Here is a 21,462-nt window from a genome sequence, read left to right as displayed (position 1 = left end):
AAGAGAAATCCTACAACCACTGAAATCTGATGTCACTCCATTTCTCTTCACATTTCATGGAGGAGGAAAGTTGCGCTCAATGTCTTCTTCAGAGGTTTTTGTGTCTTCAGTGGTTCTTGGTGCAGCGCCACCACAGGTGAGGGAGGGGGAACAGGTTTTCCAAAGGGTTCGGATGGTTTGACACAGAGCAGTGTGAAAGCAAAGCACAGCTGCTTAAAATTTAACTAATTTAGCAACTTTGGTTCCAAATCGAACCGAGTCTACCAGGTGTGAAAACACCACGACGTTAGTTGTAATGTTGTTCCCAGTTTTATTTCTAGCTCCTCTCCTCTCTGTGTCAGTTATCCTGGCTGCCATGTCAAATGCAATCTTAAATTTTTCAAATTCAGTGGAGATTTACCGCTACTTCTTGACAAATCAGCAGGGGGAAACAATGAACCCACCAGACACTGAGCAGACGTAAAAAGAAATGCTCCAGAGTCACGGTTCTTCACAGATTAAGCCCTAGTCAAACAATGCACAAACCACTCGTCTGGTTTTAGGGCTTTGAGTGTTTACTCTGCCATAATAACAAAAGACGGACAAGTTTGGGTGTGCCACACAGAAAGTGGGAGGGGCCACGTCAGGTTTCAGGAAGCGACTGCACCTGCTGCTCTCAGATTCAGGGGAGGCTGGTGGAAGTGAAGGACGGCAGCGCTCCACGGCAGAGGCTAAATAAAATAAACAACATGAGTAAGTTCTATTTTGACATACATGTTTTCTTAGTTCTCATCGTTTTTATGTTTCATGTGAAATTTGAGACAACAGTTATTACACAAACCTTGACTAAACTTTTTTTAAAATTATTTATAAGTATTTTATTGGTAGCCAAATAATAAGTATTTGTTTATTTTGCCCGAAATCAAAAGATTCTGACTGAGAAGTGTCTGGATTTGACTTGCAGTTTGATAATGTGGTTTATGCGGCAGTACATGTTTTGTCTGTAAGTGTGTGTTTCTCCTGAAGCCAAAGCAGGAGCCGTCGGGGTAGAAGGTCCAGATTGTCTGCATTCCTTAGATAGTCTCTCACCCTCCACGGTACAGAGTGATTTTAAAAAAAACTACAGGGGAGGATGAATTCTCCGTTACACGTCATTCAAGTCACGTCACAAAATCTGTTGTGAAACTCAGTCCAGGCCTTTCCTTGTCTTTCCTTTATCTCACATTAGACGTTTGATGTTCGTGTTTTAGACTCGCAGCTACAGAAATCAGGACGGTCGTTCAGGTAAAACGACCCATTTCTAGTGCGATGTGGATGGTTGGAGCAACTTACATTCAGAAAGGATTTTCAACGGCGTGTGAACAATCAGTTTAATCCGCCGCTGGAGGGCCGATGTGGTTAAAGTTTCACATGAAAGCAGAACATGAGTTTGTTAGAAGATGAAAGAGAAGTCAATAGTTCTTCACTTTAAGCATTATTCATTTGTTTTTACAAAGATTTAAAATAATCTACTTGTTGTCAACTATGAAGAAATATGAATTCCATAAATTATTTTAATTAATTTTACCAGACTGGTATTTTGGTTTCAACAAGAGACACTGCTGTCATACTCCAGAAGAGTCGACATGTGAATGTAAAGATTGAAACCACAGTCAACAAAACATGAGTGTACAAAGTCACGTACACGTAAATTAAATTGTGCATCAGATTTCAGCATTTCTTAATTTATTTCTTTTTAATTCACCAAAAATATTCAGCTAAGGGAAGAAGCAATCTGTTCTAGGAAATGAGGCCATGAATTGGTTTTGCACCACAAAATAAGTTTCAGGTTTTAAGTGAAACGATGTAGGACATTTTTAGCCGTTTACTCTGCTGTATTTTTGTGGAATTTATTGTGATACTAAAGTTGAAGACAAAAAGTATTTCTAAATTCTTTGCTGACTTTTCAAGGCAATTTGACAATTTGCAGTCAAAGCCAATACAAACATGCATATTTTTTAAATAGGCCTCCTTAGGATACAAATAATATAAAGAAGAGCGATTCTGAAATCACTGTGCTGTACACACAGATAGGATTTAACCATATTTTCAAAATGTATCCTTATTTTATTGATGCTTGCATGGAACCTAAATGGGAGAAAATAGTAAAAGTAAAAACAAATTTATAATTTCTTAAATGAAATTTCTAGTGTTCAATGTTGGGTATTTTAACCTGTACATATAAAGAACCACACAGAGAGTAGTATCTCAGTGGGGCCTCAGGACAAGTCCAACTTGTCCCCCTGGTTTCATTCAAAGCGGGGTGGGGGTCGGTCATAAAACAGACACTTAAAGTTAAGGGGTAGAGGGATCTCTCTCAACTAGCTGGAACCGGTTTCTCCAAGAACAGGATGTCCACCTCACCTTGTTTCCAGCATAGAGCAGAGAGACAAACCTATTCATGAGATAACTATTTACAAAACTCTTGACAGTCAAAATAAATGAAAAAATGTTACAACGATGAGAGATTATTCACAAAAATAACCACATGACTGACGGCTCACCCTTTTGGCTTTGTTATTTTCAATGGGCACTTTCAGCGAAGTTCCCAGACGTGTTTATCAGTCATCATAACTGCAGGTGTACAAACAGCACAATTTCTATGGGCAACCTTTGTCAACTCAACGTTAACGTTGATGTTTTTGCATAAAACATCTTCACCAGCGTCTATACAGGCTCATTTTGACAAATCAAAAACAACATTCATTCTTCGGGATCAAATTTGGGAATTTTTAGTAAGGAACAAATTTTAATACATTAAGCTTTGTTTTGAAACACCCTTAATTGGTAGATTCCAAAAATCATCTGGAATAAACGACATAACACCCCAACTTCTAGACAAATTGGGGATATTTCTCACTTTCCCTTAAAAGACCTTTACTCAGCTAAGAGCAATTTCCCGAAAATATTGAAACCTTTCCATTTCTTCTGTCTGGTTCCCAGGTATCAACTCTCCCTGTAGCCGGGCGCTCACCGAGGACCAGTTCACCTGCTCCATATGCCTGGAAATATTTGTGGAGCCCGTATCGACACCCTGCGGTCACAGCTTCTGCAAGGCCTGCCTACAGGGCTACTGGAACCACAGCAAGAAGTTCCTGTGCCCCATGTGCAAGAAGAGCTACTCCAGAAGACCAGAGATGAGCATCAACCGGGTCCTGGCCGAAATATCCTCCCAGTTCCAGGGTCTGGTGGTCTCTGGAAGCCCCTCGCGAGGGGGCTCAGAGACTGTAAGCTCAGACCCGGGCCACAGCGGCCCTCCAGCGCAGGACACCGGAGAGTTCGCCCAGCCCGGCGACGTTCCCTGCGATTCCTGCATTGGAAGGAAGCTGAAGGCTCTGAAGTCTTGCGTGAACTGCCTTGGATCCTACTGCGAGGCCCATTTGAGGCATCACAAGAAGGTCCGTCTTTACATCTACCTCTACCTGTAGTCACGACTACCTTTGCCAACTCATTAACAGGCATTTCCTTCCACAACTCTGCGATGTAGGTCAAGTCTCTTACTTCACATTTTCTGATTGAACCCACCTTTCACCTGGAGGAAAAGATCTGCAAGAAACACGAACGCCTCCTGGAAGTGTTCTGCCGCACCGACCACACATGCATCTGCAAGGCTTGCGCCGAGGTCACGCACAAATCCCACGACATCATTTCCGTCGACCACGAGTTTAAGAAAAAAACGGTGAGCAGTAGCCATTTTCTCCTATTCTAGGTGAAGGTGTATTATGTAATCTTGAGGTTACAGAAGGCAATGCAGTCTAAGTGCTGAGGACGGCAACTTGACAAGATAAGATAGTGGCGACTTATTGCTGCTGATATAAACGTCTTACTCAGATCAACATTAAAGACCGACCGTCAATTAGCAGGTTGACAACTGATTTTAACAACCAAAATCCTCCGTTTTCCCTCTCTCAGACCAATCTGGGAAAGAAGAGGTCAGAGTTGAAAAACCTAATCAAAGAACGAGCCAAGAAACTGGAAGAGATCAAGCAATCCATCAAGGTCATCAAGGTGAGTCCACTGCACAATGAATACGTTTGTGGATTACTATGTAATAAAAGCCAACATCTCACCATTGGAACATAGAAGATCTTGGATTTCTATGGTAGAGGACAATAGGAATTCAAGTTTTCAATAAGCAAATTTTCAATGCGGCTGTTTAATTGTATTGAATGTAAAGCTTGCAAAAAAGATTTGCGCTTTAGAATTTATTGGCAAAAATTTATTTAAGGGGAGTAAATCGTGCTAAATGTTTTCAAAGTTAGCAAAAACGCTAAACAAAAATTTTTCTCCACAAACAGCAGAAGTGTGCCCACTGGTAAAGAGTAACCAGAACTGGGATTTCTGTATAACTGGAGTAGCATTTCCACAATGGAGGATTGTGTGAACTGAACCAAGGCTTTAATAAATTAAAGTTTCAATACGGCTAAAATTTTTCCGTCACACCGTTCCGACAGCTTAAAGTCTTCCTAATAATATGCCAGAGAACAGCCCACGCTCACTGGAGTTTCTCTTTTAACCTGCAGTATGAAACAGAGGAATGTAGGGCTGCCCCTCCCCCACCCGTTGCAGATACTATTAGTTAGCTGGGTACAGACAGCTAGAGTTTTCCATCACTTCATAGAAAGACAAGCTTCACACTTTGGAAATATATTTGGTGACACAGAAAAGAACAATGTTTCTTCCAAAGGTTACGTTTTGGTAAAATTTACAATAAAAATGTATACTAGTCCAACACTTGAAAACTAATTCTGAATTTAGTTCTTTGTCCCATATTTTTGTTACACTATGAGCATTGGATAACATTTTTGACTTTTTGTTGATTTTAAAAATGCAGTAAAATCATGTCATGTTTTCATTCAACCTTTTTTTTTAACCTGTTATTTCTTTTTATCCCAACGTGAGAATCTCATGCCGGCCCACGCCTAATATAAACCTGTGTTTGTTTGTTTTGTTTTTTTTACAGCCAATCAGATTCAATCCTCAACCTGTTCCCAGTGGCTGTTAAATATTTACCCCGTCTATAATGAAGCTCTTTTAATCTTCCAAAGCTTCCCTGTTCAAGGCTGGATTATTAACCACAAGCTGATAAAAACCCTACAGTTCCCGTTTGACGCCTTCATTCTGTGGCTTTACTTCACTTTGGCAGAGAATAGGAAAGACATTCCGGTTCACGACGTTGTCCGCGCTTTCTCTCCGCTTTGTTTGTTTTTCTCCCTCACATGGACTCGGGTCCCTGTCCGACGCCGTCCAACCGGTGAGACCGGTGTAAAGGTTTTACCATTCGTATTCTCACACGCTGCTTTTACCTGTGAATAATCAGTTGTTTAGGAGAAGAAATAAAGGTGTGGAGGATCACACGGCCCAACGGTTTTACACGACGGTCATATAAGCCAAACCGTGGATAAAAGTGTAATTGGCCCAAACATTAAAATGTATTCAGTGTCCCGTTTTCAAATGTTACTAGAGGAAGCGGTTTATCAGGATGATATTTTTAATTTTTTATTTCAGCTGCGTGTCTTGATTAGGTGAACGCGAACATGTAGCAGGTTTATTGAAACTCTTTGCTTCATGTTTTACTTTGTCAAATACAGTTAGTGTTAAGTTACTACAGGTCAATGTAGCCTCAATGTCTTCATGTTTACTGTACGCACCCTGCTGTGAGTGACTGTATCCGTTGATGTCTGGAACGTTTTCTGGTACATTAACCAGACGAATGGATCTTATGGAGGCAAAAACTGCTTTTTGTGGTCTTTCTGAATAGGATAGCTAAAAACACTTGTGTAATGCTTAATAAAAGCATAATATGGATTTTGCTTATATTCCCTACCTGTTGTTTGGATTAAAATGTTTCTGGGATCAAGAAATTCCCACCGATACAGAGAGAAGTTTGGGATTTCAGTCAGGGCTCGGGGAAAACAGAACCCGTCTGTCCGGTTGAACGGTGACTGACAGACAGACTCTCAGTGACTGACTCAGGAAATACGACCGACATTTCATGTCCCAAGATTACATGGTTTTATTTCAACCTGAGGGATACAGCAGATTCAAATTTATTGTGCAGAAAAAAAAATTGCAGAAAAGATAAAATGTTCTGGGTATCTTTTAAGTTTTAGTTTAAATTCTATACATTTCCTGCTATTTTTTTTTTTTTTTTTTTTTTTTTTTTTTGAAGACTTACGTTTTTCTCATGTCATGTATCAGGAGAAACCAGAAATGAACTGGGTTTTTGAGAAGACAACATTTTAAATGACAGTACTACTACTAATAATAATAATAAAAAAAAAACAAAATATTTGGAAGCTTCTCAAGCCTGGTTGTTAAATTGGTTGCTTGGTTGACAAATAAAATTAAGGAACTTAACATAAAAATGACAAAGATTAAGAGCTTCATTTCCATTTTTTTCATAGAAAAAGTTACGTCTGGTTAAAAAGTGGAAAGAAAAAGCATTTTTCTAAATCCAAAGATACATAAAATAAATTCTCTTTTCGGTTTCACTGTAAGAGAAACTAAAATTATTTTTAGAATTATTTTTGGTAAGAAAAATATCAAACAAAAGCAAATAGTTTCTCTAGTAATCCTACCATAGCACTATACCTGTCACATAACCAATCTAATACCAACTCCCAAGATACCCCAACTCGGGTATCATGAATAACAAGACACCCAACAAAACCATCAAGATAGAAAAACATTGATTAATTGGCCCAGTTGAGACTGACATGTTGAAAAATGGCTAACTTTGGGCCAATACCAATATATATCCCACTACTAAAGTCTGCCAAGACCCAGGTCATACCTCCAAAACACCAACATCATTTTGACACCCTCTGGGTCTTTTTCATCTCTTACAAAACAACATTTATGGTTTTTGCAGGCCAGCTCTCAGAAGGAGCTCGAGGACAGCTGGCAGGTGTACGCAGCGCTGCAGAAGCTGGTGGAGCAGAGTCAGGCTGAGATGGTGGAGCTGATCACCACCAGGCAGCGGGAGGAGGAGCGCCACGCCCAGGAGCTGGCCAGGAGTCTGGAGAACGAGCTGAGGCAGCTGAGGAGGAGGAGCAACGAGCTGGAGGCCCACGCACACACCAAGGACAAAGTGGTCTTCCTTCAGGTAGTCAAGACTTCCCAGGAAATCACAAAATAACTGGAGCCTCCTTTGATGAACTCGGAGTTTCTGCAGGTTTCACCAGGTCAAATTTAAGAACTTTGAAGACCATTGTGAATGGAATTTAAGACCTGTCTTCACAGAAATGAACAAATTTCATCCAGTCAATAGGCAATAAACTTTAATTACCCATGATGACACAAACAAGTGTCTAGATAACCATCAATAACTGTCTTAAATGCCTAACTAGCTAGCAAGGTTATTTAGCTAGATAACTATAACTAGCTATCCTTTCAGTCTAGTATGTTAGCAGCAAGTTACCAGTCCTTAGCAGTTAGTTAGCTAACTAGGCTCTAGTTAACTAACTAGATGCCTATCAATAGCTGTCTTATCTGCCTAAGGATATTTAGCTAGATAACTATAATTAGCCATTTTTTCCATCTACCAGCGAGTTACCAGGACCATCTACCTAGGTAGCTAACTATCTAAATAGATACCTAGCTAGCTAGCATCCCTTTGCTAGCTAGGGGATGCTAGCAAAGCTAGCTAGCTAGCAAGGGGTGCTAGCTAGTTAACATCCCCAGGAAAGGGGATGTTAACAGTGAGTTAACGGTAGCCTCTACCATCTAGAGCCACTCAATGAAGATTTCTGTAGGCAACTCAAAGTTTTGTCTGACAGGAAAGTCCAATCAGAAAAAAAAGTACAAAGAATATGACATTAAATAGTCCTGTAAAGACAATGTTTACGATGTTAACGTATTTAGGACCAACTTAAATTTCTTTAAATGAATTTTAGACATTAAGGCCTCAATTTTAGACAGATGAATTTAACACTTTTTAAGGACGCACCGACACCCTGGAAATATTGAAAAAGAAAACTGTTTGTCAAGTGCAAATTATCCAGCCAGGAAATCTACCGTCAGAGCCAGCTGCCTGGAGGACAATCAGTGTGGTAGCTTTAGGAGTTCAGACACACAACATCAAAAACCTCTATGAACCGACAGAGCGTTAGCCCTCCCCTCGCCTTTTTATTCCCAGACTTTTCATGTGAATAAAACAGGGATTGTATTGGACATAAAAGGTGTCTTTGAAGTTAGCAGCCTGGAATATTGTACACACTGGGAAAGCAAAGGTGTGAAGCGTAAAATTCACTAAAAACAAGCCTCCTTCCCTCCGTTAAGCTCCTAAGATCAAGAGGACGGTAAATAAGCTCCATATCATCGTTTTTAGTGCAGCTTGTTCTATTTTTTTTTTACTCTCCTTCCTACCTTGCCCCAGAGGCTCATTAAATTTTTATTTCATCTCGCCGTTCTATTTTCCACAGAACCTGGCCACGCTGTCCCACTCGCCCGAGCCCACCGATTGGTCAGGGGTCAGCATAAACACCGACATCTACCTGGGGACGCTCCGCTCCTCTGTCAGCGGCCTCATCGAGAAGTTCCAGGACGAGCTTAAGAGACTTTATGGAAAAGGTGAGAGAGCCACCGTCAAGTCGACTGAGTTTGAAATATGAATACAAACTACTGGACATATGGAGAAAAAAAGGAAAAAAAAATTTGTTCTATTTTTAGCAATGATTTAGATTGTTTTTCATCATTGGTGTTTCGCAAACTCAAACACCAATTCATTTCCATTCAAATATATTCTGCCACATGAAATCCCCAAAAGTGTTTAACTGTAATGTGACAAAATGTGAACAAGTTAAAGTAGATATGAATGCATTCAAAAGGTTAGAAAAAACCTGATAAAAAAAAAAGAATCAACATTAAATCTCTTAGATTTTACATATTTTGCCATGCTCCCATCCTGGTTTCTATGCAAATATCCCAGAAATCTCATAATCCCTTGTCTGATACAGACAACTTGGTCTATGCAAATGTGAAATCAGGCATATGTAGGTCAGTGAATGCGCTTTCCAGAATAGGAGAGTGATTCATCGTTGCGTTTTACACATCCAAGATGACTGGACAGATGGAGAGTGCGTCGATGCTGCAGCGGAGCCGTGACAACAGCACATGGCTGGAGCGTTTCCAGCTCCAGACACGAGCATCATGGTTAACAGGAGCATCATAGTTAACAGGAGCATCATAGTTAACAGGAGCATCATGGTTAACAGGAGCATCATGGTTAACAGGAGCATGATGGTTAACAGGAGCATCATAGTTAACAGGAGCATCATAGTTAACAGGAGCATCATGGTTAATAAGAGCATGATGGTTAACAGGAGCATCATGGTTAATAAGAGCATGATGGTTAACAGGAGCATCATGGTTAATAAGAGCATGATGGTTAACAGGAGCATCATAGTTAACAGGAGCATCATGGTTAACAGGAGCATCATGGTTAATAAGAGCATGATGGTTAACACGAGCATGATGGTTAATACGAGCATCATGGTTAACAGGAGCATCATGGTTAATAAGAGCATCATGGTTAACATGAGCACAACCCATCTGCTTTAGCTTCGACTTGTTTTGCTTGAGGACATATTGACTTATTTTCCCTCTCATACTTTGTCTTTTCTGTTTTTTAATTCCTTTCAGAGTTCCGGAAGGTGCAGAACTATGCAAGTGAGTAATTTTCTTTCTGCATGATTTAACATATTAGTGCAGAAAATGTGTCTTGAGGTTCTTAACTCCTGTGATGTTCAGTTCTCCTGAATGCCCACAAGATGGAGCCACTTTCTATTACATGTGACCTCAATCCAGCTAATGTAGCCCATTTGATTGACTGGCCATTGCCTTCCTACTCAGTTCTGCTCAGTTTTTATCTCCCTTCTTTGCTCCGTCTGGGATTTCTCCCATTGAAGTGGATTTCTCCGGTAGAATTTCAACCAGGCCAATCAGTTTACAGAAGAAGTTGTGAACAACGACTGATTTTCCCCACTATTTTAGAATTGAATACTGCCTGTAATTTTAGCAAAGGCAGTGGATGAAGTGAACAAAGCCATTCGGTCGGTGATAGCGTCAAACTGCCACAGTTCGTACGTCACAAACGTTTGTGATCGGGTAAAATTTAAAACCTCAACTGAGTCCATGCCTCTAGGAAGCAATTGTCTCTCAATAGATGAGATTCCCTGATGAAGCAAACAGTGCAAAGCAAAGGTTTGATTTTTACAAGGGTTCCCTTTTGAGAGAACAGATATGAATTGAATATATTTGAATACAACGTTTGAGTACATCTGTATCTGCATTTCCATTACAAATATCCACAAATATTTGTCTATGTTCTGCTAATGTAAAAAAAAAAAAAAAAAAAAAAAACTCACAATTGCAGCGTTTCCATTAAATTAAATTAAATTAAAATCACACGTGAATAAGCTTATAATAAGTTTGTGGGAAGAGTCATTAAAAATCCTGTCTGTGATGGATGTGAACGTTTCTCTCATATATCTGCAGTTACGTGAGCTAGAACTCGTCATCTATTAGCGATCAGAGGAAACTGCGGCGTCCAATGCCTGAGCATTGGAGCGACAAGCCACCTATACTTAGGAGTGGCAACATTTTGGGGTAATTGTAGTCTGTGATTTTACATAAGAGAAATTGATTAAACACGTTGGACTGACACAATTTTTCATGAACTGTTCGATGCTGTGAGAGTTATGGTGGAGACAGCTGCACATTATCTGAAAAAAACAAATCGTCATCCTACAACTACTTCCTGTCACCTACGTAGTTTTTGCTAGTTGTAATGTCCAGCTGTTGATCATGTGACTTGTGTGATGCAAAAAGTGTTTCCATTGTACTTTTGTGAAATACATTTATCTTCCTTTGGCCAAAATAAAAAAAATCACCTCCTACTAGCGCAAAAACTGGGAGTTCTTTTCAAAATTGCCATGTTAAGCAAATTTATTATCGTAATTTCAATTTGCTCAATTTTAGGGTTAATGGAAATGAAACCTGTGGGAAAAACAATGCTCAGTCACTGTCTTACCCTGTTTTGTCCTTTCCTTTTTAGGTGAAGTTATTTTGGACCTATCCACAGCCCAAAAGAACCTGGTCGTAAGTCATGAAGGTCAGCAGGTGAAATACGAAGAGCACAAGATTTCCCACTCAGAGGGTCCGAAGCGCTTCAACCCGGCCCTCTTCGTCCTGGCCCGAGAGGGCATCCACTCCGGCCGCCACTACTGGGAGGTGGAAGTTGGCCGCAAGACGGCCTGGACGCTCGGCGTGGCGCGCGCTACGGCTCGCCGCAAGGGCGAAATCAAGCTGAACCCTGAGGGCGGCTACTGGTGCCTGTGGCTGAAGAACGGGGAGATGAAGGCGCTCGCTGAGACTCGCCTGCCGCTGCCGCTGACGTCCCTTCCCAGCAAAGTAGGACTTTTCTTGGATTACGAGGCCGGCCAGCTTTCTTTCTACGACGTGAAGGCACGTCAGCACCTCTACACTTTCACGGATAAGTTCAACGACAGCGTGTACCCGATCTTCAGCCCCTGCCTAAGCCAGGACGGGAAGAACAACTCTCCTCTGATCCTAACACAAGTTAAGTACACCTAACTGGTCAGAGAGTGGATCGTAGACCGAGAGCTTGGTGTTTTTGTTGGAACGAGTCGTCTCATCTCTGAGGAGTTTATGATGATGTCACGATGATGTCACTTGTTTGCAAAGCCCTTCACGTCCAACTCGGTGGACAAAAGCAAATCGAGCTCCTGCCACCATGGAGTCTAATGAGTCGTCGCTACTCTGCTGAAGGAAAAAATTTGTTCAGACACTTTAAACTAACAGATTTTTTTTTTATATATATATATATTAACAAACAACTGCATCTTTAATGTGACATTTATTCTGTTCAGATAAAAAATAATAATAATAATTTTAAAATATCCATTAGAAAAAATCTGGGGCTACTGTTCCGACGCACCTAAAGTTCAGCTGAACGTTTATCTGCATCCTTTAGCTAAAATCAGAGTTTGTCAGAGGATTTCATTGGCACACCAAAAACAGCAAAAATTTAAAAAAATGATACTACAATCAATGAAAAGTTCAGTAACTGAAGGGCCACCAATGAAAGGATGAGTAGAAATAAAAGTAGGCTAAAAGATTGTATTAGTAAGGAGCTGGAGTAATTTCTGACAACTGAAAGTCATTGTCCATGAGAAACAAGCATCTCCTATTGCCTGCATGTCTGGACCAAAGAGCAGGGCTGTAAGGTGAAGTTTATTTGGTTTTGTTTTACAAAGAAAGACATCCAGGTCTTATTAAAACCTCCTACAACTTTTTGAAAGAATGTATTATTGCTTAGTGAAAAACTTCAACATTTTGACCATAATCCCAAAAGGAGTATCAACACTAAAACAATCCTCATCAATCATCATTAAAACAACGTCACACATGCTCTGGGGTTATATAATTACACCCCCAGCCCCATCTTCATGTAACATAGCTATGCATCATTATGAGAGGCTCTGTATATTAAATCCTTTCAGTGGCTTAGTGAAGGAACCAAATATATTATTGCCAATATTTGAGAGAATTGTTGGGCTGTGGTTGTTTTATGGGATTTGGGTGTTCTGTAATTTTATGTTGGATTCTTTTTGTACCTTCTTTCTGTAGTTTTCAAATAAAGATTACTTCTGAACTAAAAAGGGAAACGTGTTCCTTATTCTGAGATTAGTACAAGAGCAAACTCATCCAGCTTACAATGGAAAGACGATGAAATTCCTCAATGTCCACCCCGATGCGGTTCAGTATATCACCAGTAGATGGCGCAGTAGATCAATGCTTTGATTAAGGACATTCTTGACATGAGTCATGAGGATCTTGGCTTTCTTCATCCATTCACTCCCATGTTTAGATTTTTATCCAAACATCCGTGTTCACAGATCATCTCTGCGTGCCCTAATGACTACGAAATGGAAAAATGAAAAGAACGTGTTTGCACTGGGGTCATGACTTAAAACTTTACAAATTCAGCTCCAGTGAAGGTTTATTTGTACAGTTTTTTTGGTTTTTTTTTGCTCTTTTGAGATTTTGACAGTGATGAGATTTTATCCTCAGACATAACGTAGGTACATACAAAATGAAGTTTTAAAGTTGAAATTGTGTTATACCCTATAATTGCGCCCCATGTTAAATTGGCTTAGGAAGAGGCATAATAACAGGTTTGGATTGTTTTTTTTTTCTCTAGTAAGAGTCCTAAATTCATAAAATGGAAATTATAAGGTACTTTATATTAGTTTAAATGACAAAAACTATCTTTGGCTTATGACAGACACCATTCTATGCTAACATCTCTAAATATGCTAAGCTGGTTAACCTGTTCTCATGTATTTTCAACAATTAAAACCTGAATCTAATTCAATTAAACAAGTTTTACAAAGTAATTTTAATAAAACAAGCTTCAGCGTGCAAGTTTTTATGTGGTTTCAGTCAAACTGGTCCAAAAGAATACTTCAAATGAATATGAATGAATATTTTTTTAATCAACATTATTATGTAGCCTCTGTGTCTGAGTCAGGTTAGAGTTGTATACAGGACAGCTAGTTCCTCCCGAGGCCAGGCCATTGCCAGGAGGCTTAAATCTGGATCTAGGGTGAAAGAAAGCGGTGGGAGGTGGGGTTATTTTCGGGTCTGTGTCGCGGGTCAGTGCTGGGGGAGCTGGAGGTGGCAGTGGTCAAAGCTGGTCTCAGATATCAGCGCACAGAGGAGACTTAAGGCAGCTGCTCCTTGGTAAGTGTCTGTGGTACAAATTCAGTGTTTAGTTTTCAGATTTTCTGAAATTAAACATATTTAGCGCCTATTTTTCAGAGGGCTGTTGCTGGATTAAGTTATTTTAGCAAACTAGTGAGTGGCGTCTGAAAAGCTGTGGCATGGCAAAATTACTTTCGGTTTGTCTTTTAATCCGTTTTACTGCTGACTCGTAAAATCCATGGAAGTGATCCGACCGCAGGAAAACAGTGGGTAATTACAAAATTACAGATGTAGAATGTCGGTCATGCAAGCCAAGTTCATATGCTGAGAGAATATTTTTGGAAAAATGTCTGTCCTGTCATGAATGTCTAGGCCTTTAGCCAGGAGCCATTAGCATCTGAAAGGCAAACACACTTACTCAGGACTCTCAGACATAAGTAGGACAGTTTACCAGACCTCAAAGAACCGGGTGTTACAGTTAAAATTCAATAAAACCGGAAATAAGAAAGAAAGTACAAAACTATCACTGCAAAGAAAACCTGCAAAGAGCACAGGAGTTTTTAGTCTGCATTGACAATGATGATAAATTATTGCATATAAGATATACAATGTTACAGAAACCATAGTCCAACTGAGGAGGATGGAGTTTTATATTGCTAAGTACAAGCAATCCTCACTTTTATAAGTTTCCTTCTCTCCTTCAAAATGCCTGACCATGAAAGTTATCGGTTGAAAAAAGGCTAACTGGATCGGTCTGCCAAAATTTAAACAAAAGATACAGACTTTTTTTAAGCTTCTTTGGAAGTCAAAATTGTTTTAGCAACTTCCAAACACACTTTGTGTTTTAACATGTTTGGTTGTTTTCACAGTTACAGGTTTTGCTGTTTTTCTCCGTTATTTAAAAAAACCCTAATATTTACATTTTTCAAGTTAGACCTTTACAGAGTTCTGGTGATTTTGTCATTTCATACTCTTGCAGTCTTTTTATCTTCTCGATATCAGGTATGAGCCGTCTTCCATGGGACATTTCCTACCTGTTCTTTCTTAAATGCATAATGTGGCTGCTTTGGAAGTTGATCATTAAAAAATATATATTATAATAATCCGCTTTGGGAAAATGGGGTTATGTAACTGCATTAGTTTGGCATTTCATGAGTCAACCAGTCCATACGATGTAGAACCCAATATCGTGCAAATAGAAAGTCTACATTTAGAAATTCAAAGTAAATAAACTTTCAAAGGCATGAAATTGAAGTGGGAAAGGATGAAACAACATATGGACACAAATAGGGGTTCCAAATTACACATGGACAAAACTATTGGTACCTCCCACTAATGACGGAAAAACCCTCAATGGTTAGTGAAATAACTTGAAACTGACAAATGTATTAATGAATAAAAATCTGATTTCATGTCGTACAGCTTAATTTCAGATTTTTGTTCCAATTTGTATTTTTTTGTCCAGGAAATTTGATACAACTATGCATTTTAGTTGTATCAGTTTAGTTTAGTTTAATGTACGCTTTCTTTCTTTTTTCTATTTGGTTGTACTGACATTTAGAGGGGCGATCATCAAAATCAGGTAAGAAAATTCAAAGTAAAAAAAAAAAAAAGATGACCTCAAATTAAGAGGAAATCAACAAAACTATATAATCACCATTCTTAAGTCTGTTTTAAGAACTTTAAGAACTTGACATTTTCTTCCATTACTGTGCATGCATGTGACGCCGAAGAAATTAAAAGCCGTCTAACTCTAGAAACCTCAATATCACAGCAGGTCTGGTGCCCCATTCAAAGGCTGGTTGCTTTCGCTGAAAATGACCCTGCCTCTCCGCCGTGTAGGAATGGCTGCCACTGGGAACCTGTCTGAAGAGCAGGTCCACTGCTCCATCTGTCTGGACGTCTTCACCAACCCCGTGTCCATCCCCTGCGGGCACAACTTCTGCCAGACTTGTATCCTGGGATACTGGAAAACCAGCCCTCTCTATCAGTGTCCCATGTGCAAGAAGTCCTTCCACAAAAGGCCCGATATCAGCGTGAACACGGTGCTGAGGGAGATTGCAGAGCAGTTCAAGCAGATAAGAGTCAAGACCACTGAAGTGAAGGGAAGTGGGGAAGAAGGCACAGGCAAGACCAAGAAGTGGACAATGGAGAGAAAGGTGAAGGAGGACGAGGAGAGGCTTCTGGAGAAAGGTCAGATGCAGAACCTTGTGGAGGAGCTGAAACAAAAGCAAGAAGAGAAGAAAAAGCAGCAGGAAGTGAAGGAGAATCAAGGGGAGGAGCTACCTCCATTAATCCCTCCAGTTTTGCCATCTAAAACCTCTCCTCCGCCATCACCTCAAGACTCAGCTCAAGCTCTGCCACGAGAAACATCACCTCCACCTTCACCTGAACCAACTTCCCCTGGACCTCCTCAAACTTCCCCAATATCCCTGACTCCTCCTCTACTGTGGGAGGAAGTCCTCTGCGATGTTTGCTTGGGCGAGGGCCGCCCCAAAGCCGTCAAATCCTGCCTCGTGTGCCTGACCTCTTACTGCGACGAGCACCTCAAGTCTCACTCCACCAGGTTCACCAAGCACAAGCTGATAGAACCGGTGGCCAACATGGAGGACAGGATGTGCCCCAAGCACGAGCGGCTGCTGGAGCTCTTCTGCAAGAAAGACCAGACCTGTGTGTGTGTCCTCTGCACAGAGACAGACCACAGGGCACATTACACCGTCCCGGTGGAGAGAGAATGGACTGAGAAGAAGGTGAGAAAAAACCGACTGACCCAAAAATGTCTCTGCGTCAATAGTCTGTACCTGCTTATCAGTCTATCACAAGCCTACACAAAGACACAGAGGCAACAACTATGCAAACACACACGCATACACACTCATAGCTAACGATTATGTTTTTAGACTGTGGCAGGAAGCCGAAAGAACCTACTCATGCATGGGGAGAAAAAGCCTAAAAATCCTAAAGGCTGAATTAAAACCTACAATCATCTTACTGCAAGGCTACAATACATCAATCACATTTATACACAGTCAATTGAGAAAACTGGTAAACATTACATTTCGCCAGGTGCTGTCATTACACATCAAAATGTTAACCAGTCTTTCACTCTGACCCTAGTTCTGGAGTCTTTTATTCTAAAACCTAACTTCCAAGAACCTTTTAGCCGGTCGTTTTAGGTGCCCACCGTTCTGGTACAAAACCAGACTGTTTATGATCATTTATACTCTATTGTATCAAAATTCTCCTGTGTGCTAAGGGGACCCAAGTTGGCGACAATACAGAGATAAATGTTGCCGTCTATCAATCTGGGAAGGATTATAGGGCCACTACCAAACTATTTGGTAGGTCACATTGGAGATGTCAAATCCAGTCCTTGAGAGCTAGCACCCTGCAACTTTCAGATACATCCCTGCTCCAACACACCTCAATCATATAGCTAAATTGCCTCAACGGCATTCACTCAAATCTGTAGACAGCTGGTAAAGAGCCATTGACTCGGGTTTTTTAGAGAAAAGGTGCACCGAAAAGTGGCAGGGTGGTACATCTCAAGGACTGGAGTTAAACAGATAAAGTATTAGTAATAGTATTAATTCTACATCTGCCATCTACGTTTGTGGGAACTTTTGTTATGCAGGCGCTGCTGAAAAAGACAGAGATAGACGTCCGGGAGATGATCCAAGACAGAGTGAAGAAAGTGGAGGAGATCAAGCATTCTGTGGAGCTCAACAAGGCGAGTCGCAGCAACAGACATTCAACTGAACTCTTGTTAGCTTCAACCACGGATCAAGAGGTGTATGACAGTATGATACAACAGCCATCATCCTGGCTATTGTATTTAGTTTCAATCTATATTGTTTCAATAATTTTAGAGTTGATGGTGTGTTTTTACAAATATGCACACAACACTCTTTCATTGTTTGTGTCTGATTTGCACTTTTAGGTCAGCGCTCAGAGAGAAATTGAGGAGAGCATGCAGGTCTTCTCGGAGCTGGTGCGCTCCATCCAGAAGGCTCAGGCCGAGCTGGTTCTGGTCATCGAGGAGAAGCAGAGGCAGACGGAGAGGCGGGCCGAGGGTCTCATCACCGAGCTGGAGCAGGAAATCTCGGCGCTCAAGACGCGGCACACGGATTTGGAAAATGTGAACAGAACTGACCACATTCACTTCCTGAAGGCAAGGAACAGTTTACTGAAATGCAAGTTCGTTGTTTGTCATTCCTTCTGTTGTTATTGCGATTGTCTTGTAAAGGTCAATGCTGTCACCTCCATTATAGTTTAAGAGGAAAACAACTCGCCTGGCCTTTTACGGTCAAAACAAATCAAGCCGCAAAATAATCTGTGATGTAACTCACGGTGGCGTGCGTCAGACATGCTCTCCTCTCCAGTCTTATCATATCAGTCACAACAGATCAAATTAGCTCTTATGACAAACTGACTGGGAATCTGAATGAACAGGAAAGGTGAGCAGGTGAGCTGTCAGAATCAGTAGGCTGCAAGGCGAGTTAATTAGATGTTTTGCTGTGTACTTCCTGCCCATAACAGCAAAATCAACAATTCCTCTTAATTCCAATTTGGTGGGAAACAATATAACATTCTGAGGGGAGTGGGGGGATTTGCCATAACCAAACATTTTCCTTTAGAAAACTGTTAGAAAACCACTCTAAACCACCTGGGAGTGTAGTCATTTGATAAGTTTAAGTTCAGATTTAGGCCAAACCAAATCATCATTGACCAAGTAAATTATATGGCCATTGCCTCGGACAATGTCTGTTTTAATGCAATAGCTGATGGATCATACATCATGTTCACTGCTCCACAGCGGGGTACCAAACCAGACTGTTTATGATGATTTATAAACAGTGTGAGGCCCAGGACGTTGGTTAATTCATGTCTTTGTGAATGACTCTTGTCTGTAGTAGCATGTAATGCACTCTCATGGATTACTAGGAGGAATTATGGAGTTCCTCAGGGCACAAAATTTGGTCCAATTCTATTTAATCAATACAATCTTCCTTTACATACTTTCAACACTTTGCTGATCACACTCATCTGTTCTCATAAATTAAGCCTGATAACTAAATATCAACAGAAGTTTCAAGATTGCCCTTAAAACCTCAGGTAGAACTGAAATAAACGTATAGAAAACAAATTGCAGTACTTTTGACGATCACACAGTTTCGATTAATTAAAAATGATGGCGGTCCATAATGCTGCGCTTTGTTCTTCGTGTGCCTTGATTATTTAAAATTACTTAAGGGCTTTGTCAATGTCAAATTATTTATGTAGCACTTTGTCAAAATGGAGTGAAAAACAATGAAAAATTTGTTAAAATATCTTAAATGTACATCAATTCATATTGGAAATGCTAATTATCTATGATGTCATTTGTCTGCAGAGTTTTCCGGCCTTAAGCGCCACCCCATCTGTTAAAGACTGGTCTGAAACCAGTGTTCCCACAGACACATGCGTTGGGATGATCAGGAGATCTGTGTCTAAACTGGAGACGACATTAAGTGAAATGATTGACAAGTTGTCCGCAAGTGGTAGGAACTCTTACATTTTCCTTTAAACGAGTTTAGAAGAAAAGTAAAAACACGCCCTAAAGATGGTGTTTAGCTAACAAAAAATATTTTTTGACTCTTACAGAGATTAAGAAAATTCTGAAATATTCAGGTAATTAATAACTCTTTTTTTCTGTTTAATATTTGTCATTTTGCGTTGTGAACTACAGCGCATTAGAGCCATTGTTTTGCTTTTTTTGTTTGTTTTTTTTCCACTATGCGAGATATTTTTGGCAAACATTTACTTTCTATCTACAAACAGAAATTTCAGAGCTTAAAAAGTTGAAAGTTTTCAATTTGAAATTTTATAATGGTTGACAATTTTGACTTTTGAAACTCAGAAATTTCTGAGATTTTTCTAGAAGATTTCTGTGATGAATCTCAAAATTTTAATCGTTTTGGCAGAAATGTAAATTTAAAAAAAAAAATGTTTTATGTATAACAGCCCAAACACGGCGATGTTGAAAACCGTTCTGTACTTGAGTCCTATGTTGTGTGCCTGCAGAGGACGTCACGCTGGACCCAGACACGGCCAATCCTTGGCTCCAGCTCTCTCAGGACAGGCGCCAGGTGAGGCACCTGGGGGCCTGGCAGGAACTCCCGGACCACCCTGACCGCTTTGACACCGTGGTCATAGTACTAGGAAGAGATGGCTTCACTTCAGGCAGACACTACTGGGAGGTGCAGGTGGGAGACAAAGATGACTGGTACCTAGGCGTGGCCAAGTCTTCGGTCAAAAGAAAAGGCAGGATCTCTGTGAGCACTGCCCAGGGTTATTGGGCTCTGGCTATGAAGAAAGGCCAGGGCTATCGGGTGTCAATGTCGCCGCCACTGCTGCTTTCACTCGACCAGAAGCCAAAGAGAGTAGGTGTGTACGTGGACTATGAGGAAGGACAAATCTCTTTTTACGACGTGAGAGCTCGGATCCATATTTACACGATCGAGGATGCCTTCACGGAGAGGATCCTGCCGTTTTTTTACCTGTACTGCTGCGACAAAGCCTCCGACACAATGGCCGTCTGTCCGGCGCAGGAGAAAAGCCTCATCTAGTAAAACTCAGGACACACTTCATTATGTAAATGAATATCCTGGTGTAGACTGGATTTCAGACACACACCTAATTTTATTAAAATTGCAGTTTCATGTATAAATGCTGGATGTAATACTAAGGGTTGGACGTAAACGGACAATTGGGGTGTATCGTGTTATGACAAATCTGACACACTGGTATGTCTCGTGTTTATGGCGAGAGGCGACATTTTTCTGTCCCTCAATCATCCCACTGTGTTGTGTGAAGTGATTAGATCCAAACTAACTATAATATACCATTATTCTATGGACTTACAACTGAAGGGAGCCCAGGAATGGTGTGGTACGAGTCGCTTGTTCGCACAGGCCCAAGTTGTAGCACTCAAAGGAAATGACGCAAAAGTTACTTTCTAAAAGGCTTGTCGATTTATCAAAAGCTTGTTTGTTTGCAAGAGTTTAACATGCTGTGCAAAATAGTTGTGTAGAAAGTTGGAAGAACACACTTTTGCCACTACTTTCGTTTTTACGTTGTTTTCAGAAACTGCTTATGAAAAATAAAATTTTGAAAAATATATCTACCAGCCACTTGTTTTTAGATACACCTGCTCAGTTGTTTAACAGAACATGTCAAACCAGCCAATCACACGGATTTTGGGCATCTACATAGGCTGAAGAAAATGGATTCAAATCAAACTTATTGTTGTTGCCAGACAGGTTGGTAGGAGTATTTCAGAAACTACTCACATACAAGGACTGTTACTCAAACTATTTAAAGTGCTTGGAAACAATGGTCTGAAGACAGAGGTTTGATTTCAGCTGCTGACAGAAAAGCAATAGCCTAAATAAGCATTAGCTGCAACTAAGGCTGGGAGAAAGCCGTCTTTGATTAACCTAAAGGCAGATAAGCCCCAGCAGCAGAAAACATCACTTCATGATGCTCCTGTAAGCTAGGAGGCTGTAATTCACACAATGGGAAAGGAATAGAAAAGAACGTTGAGTTGCCCACTGACTAAATTTTAGCTGCGACTTTCAAGTGGTAGCAGTTAACATGAAAGCAAGGATTCATTTTATAAAACGTTAAAACTGCTGATGGTGGAGTTAATGGTGTGGTGGCTGTTTTCTCAGC

General features: G+C 40.5%; 1 protein-coding gene across 1 annotated transcript; it reads left to right on the top strand.

Moving 5' to 3' along the window:
• The first annotated feature begins 519 nt into the window (after positions 1-519).
• Positions 520-20,859, top strand: LOC122820654. The gene is made up of 15 exons (XM_044098226.1): positions 520-732; positions 2,962-3,416; positions 3,506-3,697; positions 3,931-4,026; positions 6,893-7,126; positions 8,445-8,592; positions 9,664-9,690; positions 11,078-11,613; positions 13,706-13,788; positions 15,524-16,499; positions 17,384-17,479; positions 17,690-17,920; positions 19,142-19,289; positions 19,393-19,419; positions 19,813-20,859. The coding sequence occupies exons 1-15, from the start codon at positions 729-731 to the stop codon at positions 20,355-20,357; spliced, it is 3,798 nt and encodes a 1,265-aa protein (XP_043954161.1). The 5' UTR covers positions 520-728; the 3' UTR covers positions 20,358-20,859.
• The last annotated feature ends 603 nt before the right edge of the window (positions 20,860-21,462 follow it).

Source organism: Gambusia affinis, linkage group LG18, assembly GCF_019740435.1.
Source record: "Gambusia affinis linkage group LG18, SWU_Gaff_1.0, whole genome shotgun sequence".
NCBI lineage: Eukaryota > Metazoa > Chordata > Actinopteri > Cyprinodontiformes > Poeciliidae > Gambusia > Gambusia affinis.
Note: the sequence above shows the minus strand (reverse complement) of the source record. Positions and strands in the feature narration are given on the sequence as shown.

Coding starts and splice junctions, on each gene's coding strand:
- LOC122820654 (XM_044098226.1), top strand. Junction 4,027..6,892: donor AATCCATCAAGGTCATCAAG/GTGAGTCCACTG, acceptor TGGTTTTTGCAG/GCCAGCTCTCAGAAGGAGCT. Junction 19,420..19,812: donor GAAAATTCTGAAATATTCAG/GTAATTAATAAC, acceptor GTGTGCCTGCAG/AGGACGTCACGCTGGACCCA.